This window comes from Brachycentrus maculatus, unplaced genomic scaffold (genome assembly GCF_059751285.1).
Source record: "Brachycentrus maculatus isolate JH-2025_06_01 unplaced genomic scaffold, ASM5975128v1 h1tg000623l, whole genome shotgun sequence".
In the NCBI taxonomy this organism is placed as follows: Eukaryota; Metazoa; Arthropoda; class Insecta; order Trichoptera; family Brachycentridae; genus Brachycentrus; species Brachycentrus maculatus.
Window position 1 is genome coordinate 89520 of NW_028281360.1, and position 18501 is coordinate 108020.

At 33.9% G+C, this 18501-nt stretch overlaps 1 protein-coding gene across 1 annotated transcript; it reads right to left on the minus strand.

Moving 5' to 3' along the window:
* Nucleotides 1-434: 434 nt before the first annotated feature.
* Cep89 (Centrosomal protein 89kDa) lies at nt 435-16340 on the minus strand. Its single transcript, XM_088273959.1, has 12 exons — nt 16213-16340; nt 14150-14577; nt 12923-13387; nt 11275-11585; nt 10221-10477; nt 8876-9025; nt 7183-7476; nt 6413-6581; nt 4638-4805; nt 3442-3619; nt 1500-1678; nt 435-1141 (listed from the first exon to the last, which is right to left on the minus strand). Exons 2-12 carry the CDS (start codon nt 14555-14557, stop codon nt 949-951), a joined length of 2772 nt encoding a protein of 923 aa, XP_088130085.1. The 5' UTR covers nt 14558-14577; nt 16213-16340; the 3' UTR covers nt 435-948.
* Between the last annotated feature and the right edge of the window lie 2161 nt (nt 16341-18501).

Here is an 18501-nt window from a genome sequence, read left to right on the forward strand (position 1 = left end):
AAGTATGGATAATAAACTTACCTATTACAAACGGTACCGGGATAGATACAAATGTCCCAAAATGAGAAATGGAAATTACTCATTGGGAATATTACATGTGAATATAATATATTTTGAAAAAAAGGAGTGCTCAAGTCAAATTCTTGCCACTGTTTTTTTATGCCACTTTATTCTATAAATACATAAAAATATATTTTTAAATCACATAAATTAATTTTTAAATATTTGATACAAAACTATTTGGAAAGAAATAAATAAAAAGGAGTAAAAGGATTTTAAACAGAAATATTTATTATTACTTACATGATAATAATATAACAGATATGTATCGAGGGAGGACTAGGTATAATAATGACTAGACATGTTTTAAAATAAAAAAATACTAATAAAATAGAAAGATATCATGATAAGGCAAACATAGATATTATTGACATCCCGAATTACTGACACTTTGATTTTATATGTGTAGATTACTAGATATGTGATATATTAAAATATAGAATGTACTATTTTTATGCAATAAAATTACTGTCTATATTACTAACAATATTTTATCCAAATGTTTCTATTAGTTGAGTGCACATGCTATCTGTAATTTACAATATAAATGTACAAAGTTAATGTACAATGCAGCATATTTTTATTATGTCTAGTATCACATCAATGATGGAAACAGATAATTTTATCAAACATATTCTTCCTTAGTTTAACCCTTATCAGCACCTTAAAGTGTATAAAGCACTGTACTGAATTTATAAAATAAAAAAAACTAAACATTTTATAAACAAACTAATCATGCATTTATATAATAAAAAATAAGTAGCATTTATATGATGAGTGGTTTATTTGTAAATCAATTTGCTTAAAGTGTCAGTAACCCGAGTCTTTACCCTGCATTAACAAAAATTAAAATTAAAATCTTTAATTAAAATTACGGAAGGTAAATGTTTATTTTGTTTGTTTTTCGATTGGCGCTTTTGTTCGGTCTCTTTGTATGAGAAAACCACCCTTTGCGGGGATTATTAATGTTTGGGGAATGTTCCTTTTCGTGACATCATCATTTTTTGATAGCATTCTCATTTTGGACACTTCCTCCGGGATTTTGTGCGCAGCAGTACTAGTGGCGCCATATTTATCTAATCTGGAATATAATAAAATTAATCCTTTAATTTTTTTTTTAAAGTGGTCATTTAAAAGTAGTCAATATATTCCCCTCATATAAATAGATGTTTCGTTTCTGTTGACACATTCGTGATCAGGATTTTCGGGGTTCCACTGTATATTCAATATCCAAACGTGTAATATCTACAATTTATACAATTTTTTTACAAAATTATAAAAAGTTTAAATAAAATAGAAAAAAAAATCACTCCCCCCCCACATACAGTTTTACTCGCAGAAACTCACTCCCGGACAGGTTAATTACATTGCGAGTTTTACTTTCACTTTATACAGTGTGAGTGTCTTCCAGTTCAAGAAATGTATAAAGACTTTAATACCTATCTTTGTTGATATGCTGTCTCATGGCCTCTACTGTTGCGTTACTCTCTCTCAGCATATCCTCCAGCCTAGCTATCTCTGTCGCACTCCTCTTCTTCAAGATGTCCATACTTTTGTCCTGCTCTTTCATCATGTTTTCTACGGCGTCTAATTCCTTCATCGCCTCTTTTTGCACCAGCTGAAACATATTTGAAATTAGTTTATCTCTATTGGATTGATCAATCAATAAAATAAGGAAAAATATAAATTCTGTACATTACTTCTAATTATTTATTCTCCTACAAGATGGATAGTCAGAATAAAGCAGTGAACAAATCCTCTTCGACATTTCAACTGTACCAAAAGACTTATCCCAAGAACATATATAACTATATATAACTTATCATTTAGAACATGATCGCTAGCTTTTTACTTTTTTACTTTGTCATCTTTATTATGTTTAAGTTTAATTTAAAAAAAAATAAAATAAAAAATTGCTCACTGAGAGTCAAGTATTTTTATTTTTATTTTTTTTTGTATTTAATTTAAGTTTTTTGTATTTTGTATTAACTAATTATACTTAGAAACCTATACCCTTATACCCTGTACTATGACTATTTATTTTGTATACCCACACACAGGCCATGCCTTTGTGGGATCTTTTTTTTTGTATTTATTTTTATTTTTTATAAATATTTTTTGTTTTTGAATTTATGTAATGCAAAAGAATTTTAAATAAAGAAAAAAAAAAAAAAAAAAGAGATGTCTCACTCCCATATTGATACAGTCTAAAACACTACTTCTACTGTATGAGTTGGGATTGGAATTAGAATTTTCATTACATTACATTACACAAACACTCCTATTAGAAGAGGTGTTTGTGATGTATTTTTCACATTAACCTATCCTTACTATCCTACCTGCAGACAAGCATCTAAAATAGACGCTTTGCGGGTTATTCCTTTAAATTAAATAAATAATCCTTGGCAGTCCTTGAGAGAAGAAGATAAACATATTTGGAACATGTCCTTAGAACAGGTGTCGGCAACCTCTTGGACCAAAAGAGACAAACGCGAGGAAATTGGAAATTTTTTGGAAGCCAATTTTTAATTATAATAATTTTATGAAATGTTTGAAGGAACGTACGAGTATTTTTTGGGTAACAGATTTTTAATCAGAGATACTTTTTTTGTGAATATTTATACAGCTATCATAGTTTATAAATCAGCGCAAAAAAGATATTCACAATGCCTTTTTCTATTAAGATAAACACTTTTTTAAGTATCTCTTTTACTCAAAAAATACTTAAAGGTACCTTTTAACATGCAACAATTTATGTGTTTTATTATGCATTATTAATATATGAGGTAGAAAAGACAGAATAAAACCAAAGTACACACCGTAGAACGGGGCTACTTGAACTTTGATGTGTTACTTGAGCCCAGTACAAAACAATGATTCAAATCTGTATTTGGTCTACAATAATGACCGTATCGTGACAATAAGTGTCACCTGTCAGGGAAACAATGAATCATGTAGATACATTCATTATTGTAGACCAAATACAGATCTAATTTTTTTTTGTACTGGGCTCAAGTAATACGTCAAAGTTCAAGTAGCGCTGTTCTACGGTACTTAAAAGTTCTAATTTATTTTATGCACAGAATAATGTTTTAAAAAGAATAAAATTTTCTGTAAAAAATGTCATTTTGAATTTAACAAAGAGAGAGCTATACAAATTGCTTGAAGAGCCACATGTGGCTTGCAAGCCACACGTTGACGACCCTGCCATGAGAATGTCATATAGAATGTCACCTGAGAGCATTAACCCCTCATGTCTCTTCTTCCAACCCCGAGAATTCCGGTCGGTCAAACCCTTTAACAGGTAAAACTCGTTCTATTCCAGAAAACCATGGCATTGAGCAAGGCGACAAAGTAGTAGATTCATAAAAAGCTAGTTACAATTTTCTCAGCCTTGGCCTGCTGCAAGCTGTGTTCTCCGGCATTTCCCTTCTGCAGCTCCACGGCTATCTGCCGGTACAGGTTCGCAGCCTGCCCGGAACGTCTTTTGGCCGAGTCGCGGGCAGCCTTCGTGGCGGCTAGCTCCCCCCTCAGGATGGCCACCTCTTTTCTGCATCTTCTGTATTGAATAATTTAATAAGACATTAGTAAATAATTTCCTGTACTTAATAATTCAATCCTTCTGTAGTGTGATGGTTAGCACGCTAGGCTACCATACTAGAAGTCCCTGGTTTGAATCCCAGGAAGGGGTTGTAAGGGATGTTATTTATTAAATATTGCCCCGGACTGGTATCAGATCTACCCACCTGTATTATATGAATAGCTCTTATATAATTCATTTATTTTTGTAATATATTTTCTTTTATACCAAGCAGAAGGAGAAGAAGAAGAAGAACTTTATGGATAATAAAACCATCCATAAAAATCATTTGAAAAATTATATTAATAATATTAAATTTGAAATGGAGCATTTTAGCAAAAATATCATCACAATGTTAGCAAACATATGAAGGGCGCCGTGGCGTAGTTGGGTAGACGCTCAACTGCAAAACTGGCATAGCGGGTTCAATTCCCGCCAAGTGCAAATAAATTTAAGAAATAATTATTTTCAATTGGTCTGGGTATTTGTCGTGTATTTTTCACATTTACCTTCCCTATCCTACGTGCAGATAAGCCTCTAAAAGTAGAGGCTTTGCTGGTTATTCGTTTATAAAAATTAAAAACAAAATAAAAATTGTAGAAAAATATACCAGCACTAAAACGGTTAATACACAAGTTAATAATGCTTTTAAAATACAACAAAAAGAATGTACTCAATAATACATTTTTCATTCATTTCATTCAAACCCTTATCCGCACCTCAATGGTGCATAGGGCACTGCATCATATAAACGCAGTGTTATCTTGATCATTAACACATGAAGGAAAGGTGATCAGCCCTCCGCTTCAGGTACCAGTCCAGGGTAATATTGAATAAATATTACAGTGAAAAAATCACTTATATTTATTCGACCCTCCCTGGGAATCGAACCCGGGACCTCCAGTACGGTAGCCGAGCGTGCTGACCATTACACTACGGAGGCGGACAATAATACAAAGATGATAATAAAAGAAATGGAATAATGAGTTAATCCTACCTGACAACTTTGTCTCCATTCTTGGCTTTAGTTTCCACTTTGTGCTTCTCGCAGCTCAATTCCACTAGCTTCTTTTCCATGTGCTCGTTACTCTGCTGCAGCACCGATATCCGAGCCGACAGTCTGCTCTTGTCTGCCTCGTATCGGTTCTTCAACTCCTCAAATAGTCTAAAATATATTGGGTAAAAGAATTAACCCTTCGACTGATGACAATTTAAAAGTGGTGATTTCTATATATACTATCCAATTTTGAAGCATTGTACGAGAATCACTAGAATTTCACTAGAGACATCTATGGTGAGATGGAAAATAACTCATAATTGGAGAAAATTCAAATTTGTGAACAAGTATTTGGACGTACTCAAAATGTTGTAATTTTTTTCCGAGTAAGATCAAAAAAATGGCTTAACGAATTGTTTGCCTCAAAAGACAAACAGTTTTTCTGGCATGGTATTCATAATTAACCCGAAAGATGGCCGAAGTATGTAGAAGCCGATGGCCAGTATTTTGAATTAGCAAAAAATAAATTTCCATTGAAAATTACGTGTTTTCTTAACCTTCTCCTCCCGGTGATATGTGGTTACTACAACCCGACTTTAAAAATGAGAATATCAAAATAAAATATAATAGGTATGGGCTAACAATTTTTGCATTCCTCCGTAGTACAATTATGTGTGACATAAGATTTAACAACACAAGATTTTAAGTATTAAAATATAAAGTTATTTATGCAGCGACGGAAATAAATAATTGTGAAAAAATCCGGGATAAAATCACCAATACACAAACGTTTCTCAATGTGTGCCGCGCTTTGCGTATACGCGCATGTTGTAGCGAGTTTAGCAGCGCCAGTAGTGCGCAGATCGTCATACGTGGCGGTCATGTCGCTACGTTAGCTATTGTGGCTACATGTGATGTATTTTTTTCCCATTTTCAGATACTTACCAGAGCGATTTCAACCTCAACTATGGTCAATAAAAGCAACAATTAGGAATATCCACCTTTTTTCCGTTTTTAAATCACATTTTCATATGGTGTACAAAATACATCACCGTTGCACACGGAAGTTTGTAGCACCATAAGGGAATGGGGTTAAAGGCGCTTTTAAGCACTTCTTTTAAACAATGTGTTAAGCAAACATATCGCGCACTCCTTTCAAGAACGTCATAAATCAAAAATCGTCAATTTTCAGTTGTGCATGTTTTCGGAATGCCCAGAAAATATACTATATTCCAGCAAAAGAGACATATTTTTAACTTAATATTTACCCGCTACAGGGCAAAAAATGTTGTTTTTGCATTTTGAAAAAAAGGTATTGTTTAATTATTTTTTAAAATAAACTGAATATTTTTCAAATGGAGAAAAAACCTTCAGGTTTTACCTAAAAAGATCTGTTACACAATAAAAAGTTCAATAAGTAGCTTGATATTTATTTTTAATACATTGTGTTTATTTTTAAACTTTAAAAACGTTCTACTGAAAAATCAAGTTTTTTGATTTATGACGTTCTTGAAAGGAGTGAGCGATATATCATAGGTATCTCAACTGGAAAAACGAAGCATATATCATTTTATATGAAAGAAGATGGAAGATGCTCATCCATTTCAGGGCTTCCAACATGAAAAATCCAGTATGTGATGTAATAAATAAATAATACTAAAAATTGTTAATAATCAACCGAACAGAGTATCTAAAATTTAAGTTATTTATGTGTTACTTTTGTTTGATCTTGTGGTTCTATGAATGTTTTCATGTAGTGTGTTATATATTAGTACCTTTTGCATTCCTGGACAGTGTTGTTGTAAACATTGGCAGGTATCGTCGACTGGAGTCCCTTCCGCTGGTCTTCAAACACTTGACAGCGAGATTGCGTAGCGGCGAGGCTGGTCTTACACTTGAAGTACTCTTCGTGAATCAGATTGTAGTCACGGGATAGCGCTTCCACTGAAAAACAAATGATAATATAATATATCGTAGTTGTACAGGAGAAAATGACCAACTAACAAAATGTAAAATGTTCAGGAGGGCCATTTAACTCACTTTTATTGGCAAGAAAATAAACATGAATGCAGTTAGTCATTTTTAATAATTCAATATATTATACTTCCAAGTTTATAATCGCTTTGGGATTTTTTCAGGGCAATACGTTTTTAAACGTTTTTAAAGTTTAAGAATATAATTTAATTTATTAAAAATAAATATCAAGCCACTTATTGAACTTTTAACTGTGCAACAGATCTTCTTAGGTAAAACCTGAATGTTTTTTCTCCATTTGAAAAATATTTAGGATATTTAAAAAAATAATTAAACAATACCCTTTCTTAAAAATGCAAAAACAACACTTTCTGCCCTGTAGCGAGTAAATATTAAGCTAAAAATATGCCGCTTTTGCTGGGATATAGTACATTTTCTGGGCATTCCGAAAACACGCACAACTGAAAATTGTCGATTTTTGATATATGACGTTGTGAAAGGAGTGAGCGATATATGTATTAATCATGTTAAAGGCATTAGCCGCATAATAAATAAATAAATAAATATCTACCTTTTTGCTCGTACAGTTCGTGGACATCTTTCAGCTTCCCTCCGAGTTGCAAGACCTTCTCCTTGAGTTCCTCAGACTCTCTCCGCAGAGCGTCTCTCTCCGCTATAGCCATCCCGCTCTTGCTCCTGTGCTCTGCCAGCTCCGCCACCAGTTTAGAGGAAGACAGATGGATGGCGTCGTTCTCTTCCACGACTTGCTTCAGCTTGGAGGTGAATCGGTTGAATTCGGATTCGTAATCTCGTATTAGCTGGTCCTTTTCGATTATGGACTCCTGGTATGCGTTTAATAAAGGCGCTGAAAAAATGTTTTTATTTTATATCGTAGCCGTACAGGAGAAAGTGACCAACAAACAAAAGGTAGAATATTCAGGAGGACCATTAAGTCACTTTTGCTTGGCAAGAAAATAAACATCAATGCAGTTAGTCATTTTTAACAAGTCAATATATTATACTACCAAGTTTAAAATCCTTAGAGATTTTTTTCAGGGCAATATTAAGCTAGTAAGATATCAAATAGTCAATGATCACGCTTTTGTAAAAAAATGCATTTAGTCACTTTCTCCTGTATGACTACGATATATTTATTTAAACTTTGTGTACAGAAAATAAATAAGAACATTTAAATAAACATTTAGAAATTCTATTTTGACATCTCAACATAGATGAAGAAGATTATGGAAGTCTAGGTATTTAAGGCTGGTTTAAGTGGAGAAACGACAAGCATTTGGACACACTCAAAACGTTATGAATAAAATAATTGGTCAAATTATAAACCGGAAAAATTGAATAAATCGTGTTTTCAGGCGTCACACAGTATGTAAAAAAATCCGGTTAGGATCTTGCATCCATCTAAATAAAAAGGGTATCTGCTAAATAGAAACTTTCCTAATCCAACCTAGATGGCTCTAGTGAACGGTGTCATGAGATTAATGATATATGCAGGATATCCAAAAATTTGAGAATTGTGGTTGTCAATCATGGGTAGAATGGTAAATGTTGTAAGTGTTTAAAGTGATCTCTTAACCAGCCTATGATAGGTCATAAGCTCTATTAATAGCCAGACTTCCAAATTATTCTCCATCTATATATGTTGAGATGTAAAAAATGTAAAAATAAATATAAAAATAACAACTAATAAATATTTGGACACTAAACGTTGTGAACCAATATCAAGGGTTCCCAATCTTTTTCAGCCCGCGGCGCACTTACAAGTTTAGTTTAGTTTGTAATGGCGCCCCACTTTAGTAAGCTATTTGGAATAAATTTAGTAGAGCGCCACCCATAGAAGCCGCGGCGGACATTTGAACGATGTTATATTTCATACATATTGCCATTGATGGGTCTTTCAAATGAATTTAAAAACGTGATAATATCTTACACACACTTTGTTTCATTAAAATTTAAAGATAGGAAGTACTTAATGAAAAACTCTGTATATATTATAGTAGAAAGAAATGGGTACCTACAATAATAGTAGTTGGGCAGATGGGCACAAAAATTAAAACATCCACAATATGAAATTGAGTTATATCATATTTATAAAAACTCATTGAAACAGAGAACAACAAAAAAGAGAATATTTGTGGTTTCGGATAATGATAGAGGATCGACTCACGGCGCCCCTCTTTATGGCGCACCAGGGCGCCGCGGCGCACACTTTGGGAGCCCCTGACCTATATTATAAATTAAATTACCCAAGGTGTGAGTATTGACATCTCCCCAGGCCGACGGAGTTTCCCTCTCAACGGAATACGTCATCTGCAACTGTTCAGCATAATTCAGCCTCTTTTCAGCGGCGACATTCCTCGGCTGCAAGTCAGCACGGCTATCATGATCTCGCTTTTCTGAAATTATGTAACTTATCTTACAATGTCGTCAAAACACCCAAAACACAGAAACACATCGAACAAAACCATACATCTTTTGATCAAAAGAACTTTGATTTCTATGCAATAAAGTTGTACAACCTGCTTTCACTATCCATAAAGTCATTAATAAAGGAAACTAAATATAAAAAAGCTATTATAAGAGCTGATCACCTTTCTTTCATGTGTCAACGTTCGAGATAACACTGCGTTTATATGATGCAGTGCCCTATGCACCATTGGGGTGCGGATAAGAGTTTGAATGAAATGAATATTTATAAATGAATAATGGAGATAGGTAGATCTGAAATAGATTGTATCATTTCGGCTGTCCAAATTTAAAACACAGTAAGGGACATTTTTTTCGTAGTACGTTTTTTTTAGCATTTATGGACTAAGTAGAGTCTACTTAGTCCGAAAGTGCAAAAAAAACGTACTACAAAAAAAATCCGTCCTACAAAAAAAATTTGTCCGCCTCCGTAGTGTAATGGTCAGCACGCTCGGCTACCGTTCTGGAGGTCCCGGGTTCGATTCCCAAGGGGGGTAAAATAAATATAAGTGATTTATTCACTGTAATATTTATTCAATACTACCATGGACTGGTACCTGAAGCGGAGGCCTGATCACCTTTCCTTCATGTGTAAACGATCAAGATAACACTGCGTTTATATGACACAGTGCCCTACGCATCATTGGGGTGCGGATAAGGGTTATTATTATTATTATTACAAAAAAAATGTCCCTTACTGTGTTTTAAATTTGAACAGCCGATTTGTGCATGTCATATTTGATAATATATCACAAACTATTCTCTTTTGTATAGTTTTATAAATAAGCATTATAAAATGTCCGCCTCCATAGTGTAATGGTTAGCCCTCTCGGCAACCGTACTGGAGGTCCCGGGTTCGATTCCCTGGTGGGGGGGAGTCAAAAAAATATAAATTATTTTTATACTCTAATATTTATTCCGCTAATATAATTATTAAAATAAATATTAGCAGTTGTACACTATAATATTTATTTTATATTACCCTGCACTGGTACCTGAAGCGAAGGTCTGATCATCTTTCTTTCATGTATTAATGATTAAGATAACACTGCGTTTATATGATGCAGTGCCCTACGCACCATCGGGTGCGGATAAGGGTAAGAATAAGAAGAATATACAACTTACCTTCCGGAAATTTGGTTGGAGAATTGTCAAATACGGGCAGTGACGGTATTGATATTCCTTCCGCACCCTTTTCTTCCAAATCAACTCCGGTAGAATTAGTAAGAAGGACATTAGTTAATTCTTTATTATCATTCAGAAGTTGTGCATTAGTGGGATCAGATCTTTTTATATCACGATAAACATCGTCCGTATTTGCGTATATCATCGGCTGAGCGTTGCGAAGTTTGTCCTGGTATCGCAAAAGTTGGACATTCAACCTAGAAGCAAACAAAACAATGAACAGACTGTAGAAGATTAACATTGTGGCATCTCAAAAGATGAGAAGAATATGGAAGTCGGGGCATTTACGGGCATTACATTTGTTCACAGAATGTCAGATGACAGACTTCCACGTATCGCCCTTCAAGGAATCCCTGAAGGACGCAGACCCCCAGGCAGACCTCCGAAAAGGTGGAAAGACAGTTGGGAGTCAACATCCTAAGAGCTACAAGCGGAGGCACAAACAGATTCTTAGGATCTAGAAGAAGAAGAAGAAGACATTTATTCACCAATTTTACCCATGATTGACAACCATACTACTCAAATTCTAGTAACATGTAAATATATTGTTCAAATTCGAAACATAGTGCTTGAATCACTAGAATTTCACTGGAGACATCTATGGTGAGATGAAAAAAGTTTTTTATTGAGCAAAAACTCTTTCATTATAATCACACACATAAGAAACACTAGAAAACATCCTTTTCATTTTATTATCTTAGCTTATAATTTGACCAATTTTTTTAAATCTATGTTGTGATGGCAAAAAATAATATGAAATAACTCCTTATTGGATATAATCCAGATTTGTGAACAAGTATTTGGACATACTCAAAATTTTGTAAATAGTAGATTTACATTTTGACATCTCAACATAGATGAGAAGAAGAAGACATTCATCATTCTACCACACTACAACCACACTACTGAAAATTTTCAAAACATTCTACACATGATTGACAACCACATTTTTGCAGCACCTCAATAAGCAGATCTCTGTACCCTCAAGTATTACCTGTAAACAACATTTTTCAGCATGACAAGATCTTCAGACAGCTGAGAATTCAATCTCCCGACCTTGATGGCGGTGATCTCATTAGCGCTGCAGTTGGCGCACGTCCCCCTCCCTCCCTCAGGGCCCAGCTCCAGCCGGCGGGCCCGGTCCTCCGTGGCGGCCACATAGCCCTTGTACTGGTCGATGCAGACCTTCATGTCCTCGTGCTGCCGCTTCAGGAACTCATTCTCGTCGGCAAACTGGTTGTTGCAGATGAACAAGTCCTTGATTTTGTTCTTCATCTTTAGAATGTGGCCGTCTTTCACTTGTATCTGTGGAAATAAAATTATCACGTTCAGTTAGTTCAATGTATCGCAAACAATCACAAAGACATGCTGACAAGATTTGAAAAAAGACAGCATTTTCTTCTACTTGATGTAGGCCTTGGGGCCTGTTTTTAAGAGGGATTCATAAGAGGGATAAGCTTCCTGCATTATTGATTCCCTGCTGTCAATTTATCTCTTTGGTGTTCTGCCTGGGAGTCATCTTGGGGGTTGGCCGTGCGATGCAATATGGGAGTCTGGATGGTTCCATTCTCCTCACATGCGCTACCATTGTCTTCCCCACCTCACGATGTCTTGGATCTCGCATATTTCTCTTATCCTGGTGTTTCAAAACGTTAAAACTATATTAACCTGTCCGGGAGTATGGCCGGGAGTACAACTATACATGAATGGCTGCGCTTATAACTAAAGCTCGGAGACATTTATTTATAAAATGGCACTCGTACTGTAATCTGTGGTTGAATTCAAACACTAAACCATGCCTCAGATTATTTTTCCGTTTCACCCACGACATTTTACTTACAGCAAAGTTTGTGTGATATCATCGTAATGACACTGTCAAAGAAAACTCATGAAGTAAAACATGGATAATTTTTATATAAAACATATTTACTGCTGTATATATATTTTTTATTCAAGAAAATATGCTGCTTATAGCATTGACTGATAAAAAATTGAAAAAGTAAAAAAATTATTAAAAAACTCACTCCCTAGATACAGTTTTGTCCGCAGAAACTCACTCCTAGACAGGTAAACACGTTAAACGCCAACACTAAAATTTATCAATTTTGAAATTCACAAAAAGAACCTTTTCGGTAATATACACTAAGACCTCACTTTGCATTGTAGATATGTTCCAAAATATCGTGACGCAAATTGAAATTTACAAAACGGAAATTACCTTTTAGAAAATTTAAAAATGATTATCTGAATAATAGTTTAAAATAACAACATAATTCGAAAAAACAATGACACACAGCGAAAATGAGTCATAATTCAGTAACGACGCAACTTTGAAAAAATGCAAAGTGAAACGACGCAAAGCGAGATCTGAGTGTACTTATTTCAATAATATATTGTATTTAGTTTGTTAAATTTTTTGATTTGACGATGGTTTCCATAGTTATTTTTTTTTAAATATAGCTCTTGATTGAGGTCACTGGTGCCCCCCATGGCGCTGCGGTCCAACACATGCGAGGTCGCCGGTGCCCCCATGGCGTTAAGCATGTTATAAATTTTTTTTTTTTAATAATACGAAAAAGCTATAAAGTTTTTTGTGTTATTATTTTTTTTTGAAATACAGTAATTTTATGTAAATATCATACTTGCAAGTCCTTTTGTTCGCATTTGGCTAACAATTTACCCAACATGTCCTCGTAATTCTTCACAATACTTTTAGTAGAAAACTTAGATTTGCTCCGCGTTATCTGAGCTACTTTCCCCGATGCTGAATCTTCATACTTTTCAATAACGACATCGCTGATCCTCCCATCTTCGCTTTTCTTAGCCCGCCTCCTCGATCTGTGCCCATTCCTGGCGACAATGTCCTTCGGGACTTCGTAAGTCGGGCAGTCGGAGTGGTCAAAGATCGTGACATTGTCAGTTTCGGAGTTGAAGTCCTCCTTGGATATGTTCTTGAAATGGCGCGATATGTCGATGCCCTCGTCTTGGTACATGCTCAGAGCCATTTCGGTGAAAAGACCGGTACGTTTCTGGTCAGATTTGAGGCTGTGGTTCGAAGTGTCCGTGAAGTTTTCATCTTTGCTTTTGCGGGATTTGTGATGAGAATCCTGCAATCAAATTGGATAAATTTAATCTAAAACGGAGATTCTTTATAAAGGTTACAACAAAATCTACTAGATGTCATTATGTTACGAAACTTGGGGTCAATGTTAAAAGATAACTTAAATCAGAACGACTTCAACTCTTAACTGCTGACCTTGTAACTATATTTTGACTGAACTATTCTGAACCTTGTCCGCACCCAATGGTGCATAGAGCATTGCATCCTATTGACCCAGTGTTATTTTGATTGTTACATATTACATGTATGAAGGCTAGGTGATCACTCCTGCGCTTCCGGGACCAGTCCAGGGTAGTAATAAATAAATATTAGATTGTAAATTTGCTTATATTTATACAATTTACATTTGAAGAACTAACTTTGTGATTTTCCATCTTATAATTAAAATGTAACTTTGTTTTAAAATCACTATAAACTATATTTATAATCACTAAATTTATAGTGATTTTAAAACAAAGTTACATTTTAATCATTGCTTATTTTTATTTTCACCCCCCTCTGGGAATCGAACCTGAGACCTCCAGCACGGTAGCTGAACACGCTAACCACTACACCACGGACGAAGACTATTACTGACCCTTATCTGCTTATAAGGCACGTCCTCAAATTGATGCAATGTCAATTTGATAATTTTTTAAATGAAGGTAAGGTGATCATTCTACGCTATGGGTACCCGTCCAGGATAATATTAAATAAATATTAGGGAAATAAACATTTGTATTTATTTTCAAAAGATGTGTATACTCACTGATTCCTTATGTCTATGGCTTTTCTTTTTATCCGTGACTTTCTTCCCTTTAAAGTGATATTCCGTTCCCTCTCTTTCCGTCATTTTCAACCTTCTCCTTTTCTTATTCCTTCTCTTAGTCAGACTTTTCTTACCGGCGGCTCCATCCAACCGCTTTTTTTGCACTAGGATGCTTCCGGAATCATTTTCGGGAACGCCTCGAAAGTCTTTGGGGATAATATCTTCGGAATTGGAGTAATGGTGGATGATGATGTCGTCACTGCCGAGTATCGATGCGTTCTCGAAGTAGAAGTTGGAGTTGTTGGTTAGTACGGAGGTGTTTGACCCTCCGGGTTTTTCTAAGTCAGATATGACTTGAAAGAGAGGCAGCATTTGCTTTGTTGTGACGTTAGTAGATTTGGCACCCATTTTGAAGCGTTGTGCAGTTGCTGAAATAAGCGGAAACATTAAGGAGAAACTCATATTTCGCTCACTCCTTTCAACAACGTCATATGTAAAAAAACTCGATTTTTCAAATCGTTTTTAAAGTTTAAAAATATAATAAAATGTTTTCCTTTCTTGAATGTTTTCCGCAGGCACTTTGTGGCACATTTTATAAACTTTATAAAATGAAATAACTTTGTTATAACCACTTTTTTTGTTAAATCCTAACATTTAGGATTTTTACAAAGTGTGTGGAAGTTTTTTGGTGAGAGTGTTTTAATGTTTTGAATGTTTTTGAATTAATATAAACCCTGATGATGACAAGGTTCTTGTTGAAACCGGTAGGTGAAAAATATTTAGCATGTTTAAAAAAAGAATTAAACAATACCGTTTCTTCAAAATGCAAAAACAACACTTTCTGCCCTGTAGCGGGTAAATATTAAGTTAAAAATATGCCGCTTTTGCTGGGATATAGTACATTTTGTAGGCATTTCGAAAACATGCACAACTGAAAATTCACAATTTTTGATATATGACGTTGTTGAAAGGAGTGAGGGATTTGTGCAGTCAGACAACCTCTATAGAATGGCATTGGGTGCACAGAGAATTAATTAGGGTTGGCAGTAGACATAGATAGTAAAGTAAGCTAGGTACTACTTAGTACATTAGATTGAAAATGCCATAACTAGGCGAAACAATTGTTACAAAATTGATTTTTAAGTGTTTTTTAACAATAAAATACAATTTAGTAGACTCAAAAAATCAGTGTTTGATTTGACATTTAAAAGATAAACAACTTAGTAAGGTAGAGTAAGAACTGGTTGCGTTTTTATATGTCTCGCGGGTAAGTTAGGATAGGCACTGCTTTTCTGCTTATATGGAATGCACGCCCCTGTAAACAGGGAGCTATGGCGTAGTGGAGTAGATGCTTGACTGCGAAACTGGCGTTGCGGGTTCGATTCGATTCAATCTATTCAAGAAAGATCTATTTTCAATTGGTCTGGGTATTTTTCACACTTACCTTCCCTATCCTTACTATCCTACCTGTAGATAAGCCTCTAAAAGAGGATTAGCGGGTTATTATTTTAGAAAAAAAGGCGAGAAAGATGTGGGGCGTTTTATGCGTAAATTAGTTAGTTAGTTATATTGGTTATTATATTTGACATAAAAAAAGAGTTACTACTAGAATAATTATTTATCAGTAGAAAAATGGCATTTTTAAATTTAAAACTAGTCGTGTATTATGTATTAACATTACGTAAATATTAATGAAAACACATTTGATATATTTGCATATTGAAGTTGAGGCTATTGTATTGAAAATATATACACAAGTTCAAGTAAATAAATACCTTTTCTTCACAGATCTCTGTCAAAAATATTACACAAGACGACAAACAAAGGCGCGCTACTCTGCGGCGGAAAATCAATTCTCACCAAGGATAACACAGAACGCACGCCAAAACAGTGTCATTTTCTCACAAAATATAACAAATTGTATTTATTCACGCCATGCTATCATCTATCGCAATGTAATGCAGGCGAAACTTTAACTGGGTCAAACTGCGAAAAAGTATTGATCAAACAATTCGAAACAACAGCGAATCTCTGCTTTAAACATAAATATAACAAAAACTTACCATTTTTAAACGTTTATGTATATATTCCTTGTAAATTCGACAATTTTAACGAATTTACTGAATATTGTGCGAGAGAATTGTTTTGTTGTGACATTTCCAGATTCAAAAAGTTTATTTTGTAAACAAACCCTAGTGACATCTAGGGGTCGATTTTCGTATCCGTTTATAAATGCTGCCTTTACAAAAAAACATTTTTAATAGTTGGTACCTAATTACAGATTACCCGTGGCGGTAGGTGTCAAAATCATGATAACAATGATTTTATTATTGTTTCTTCAGCTTATTTACAACTTGGTTTATATAACTTGATAATCGTATGTGATATATTACATACACTGATTAACACTTCCTCTGCGATGGTGGGTCTGGTCAGACCCACCATCGCGGAAAATTATTGATTACGTAATAGGTAATTTGTTTACGTCGTTTTCCTTGAGTGTAATCGTTCTTCAAAAAATTACCTACAAATTGAGATACAAACGAAAATTATTGGACCAGATTCAAATGAGTTATTTAAAAAAAAAGAACAAATAAAATATCAAAAATCATATTGAGTAAGGTCAGTTGATCGCTATCAATGTGTTAGTGTGCCGTCTGCCGTGATTTTGAAATCCCAAAAACAAAAGCATACATTGTCAATCTTTGGCGATTGTTTCCGTTTATTGTTTTTTTTTATATTTGTTTTTAACTGATTTATTTGTTTACTTGTATGACGGATTAAATATCATATATATAGACTATAAGGTAAATCTACATTTAAAAAATATTAATATGACAAAACACAGACCTTCACAATAAACTGTTTTATATTTGAACGATTTCTAGTTTTATTTTTTTTAAATCTTTTCGATACTTTACCACAATGGCAGGAAAAAAATAATTATCTCATGACGAGATTGAACGACTTTTGGACAGTTCTAAAAGTGAAAGAAAAGTGAGAGAATAGCGCAGATGACAGTGATTTAGAATTCAAAAACCTTAGATTCAGAATTTGAAAGTGCAACGGAAAACGTGGTTTTATAAGAAATGTCAGTAAGTGATAAAAACATCGATTTCAACAAGAAAAGTACCGATTGTCCTCTTATTTTTTGGTAACAATTTATTGGTCAATAATAAAATTAAATATCATACCTATTATGTCTAACGAACTTGTATATAAAATTTTTATAATAATTAGTTTTATTTGGTTTCGTACAAAATTGTATTCATAATTTCTAAAACCCGCAAAATGTTTATGTAAGAAATGGCGAACTTTAAATGAATATTTACACCATTTTGGGCAATTCCGTATATATTTTTCAATGAAAATTTAAATATTTTCACTGTATTTAAAATGAATTTTAATTGCATTATGGACAAAAATTTATCTTGAAATATTAACTCAAAATCCTAGAATTATTTTGTGGTTTTTGGAGCTAACTGCCACGTTTTATATTTGAAGATAATTACTTAGTTGCATTTTGTTAATAATTCTATCTGTTATGATGTTGACTTAAAATATAGTTATAAAATTAAAAACACAAATTATTTGAATTCAGTAAAAATAAAAATGTTTACAATCACTGCTTCATTGCCAACCATGCTACATGCGCGTGTGACATGCTCCGCGGTAGTAGTGAGTATATAAATTAGTTAGTCTGTGGTAGTGAGCCGAAGCGCGCGGTCGCGTTTGGATGTAAAATTATGCGCTTGGATAATTTAATTTCAAAACTATCAAAAACTTGAAAATTCTCATACAAAACTTATGACACATTATCCTATTGCTATGTAGGCTATTTTGAATAATATATAAAATATAAAAACCCGACGAAAAACGCCTAAAAGGCGATTTCTGTACTGGGTCAGATCAGACCCACCACCGCTGGGCGCGTTTTGTTTGAGGCCATCGCGCTTTAGGTGTTAAGATATAAATAATTATAACCTTTTAAAACCCTTGTTAATATAACAAGCTAACATTTTCTATACTAAAAACCATTATGATGACTAAACGATAATTTAAATATATTTTGCTCTCAAACTTATCATTGTGATAAGTTTAAGAGCAAATGAATTAAAAAAAAATTAATCTATAGAATTTAATCGTGTTATGTTGATCAATCTAAACTGTTGGAAGGCCAAAATAATCAAATAAAAAACAAAAATTTAAATAATACATAATCAGTTTTATATGCACATAATTATCAATGACATTTGTTTTGTCAATCTTATGATGAATTATTTTTATAGATAACGTTCGAAAATATTTTCTCTTATCAAAAAAACATTATTTTCAAATAAGAACATCAACAA

What these genes read in the sequence shown, in the direction of transcription:
- Cep89 (XM_088273959.1), bottom strand. Translation starts at nt 14,557, where the DNA reads ATGGGTGCCAAATCTACTAACGTCACAACAAAGCAAATGCTGCCTCTC. An exon ending in ACTGTCCAGGAATGCAAAAG is followed by an intron (nt 4,806 to 6,412) that starts GTACTAATATAT and finishes AATATATTTTAG; the next exon opens with ACTATTTGAGGAGTTGAAGA. An exon ending in AATGGAGACAAAGTTGTCAG is followed by an intron (nt 3,620 to 4,637) that starts GTAGGATTAACT and finishes TATTCAATACAG; the next exon opens with AAGATGCAGAAAAGAGGTGG.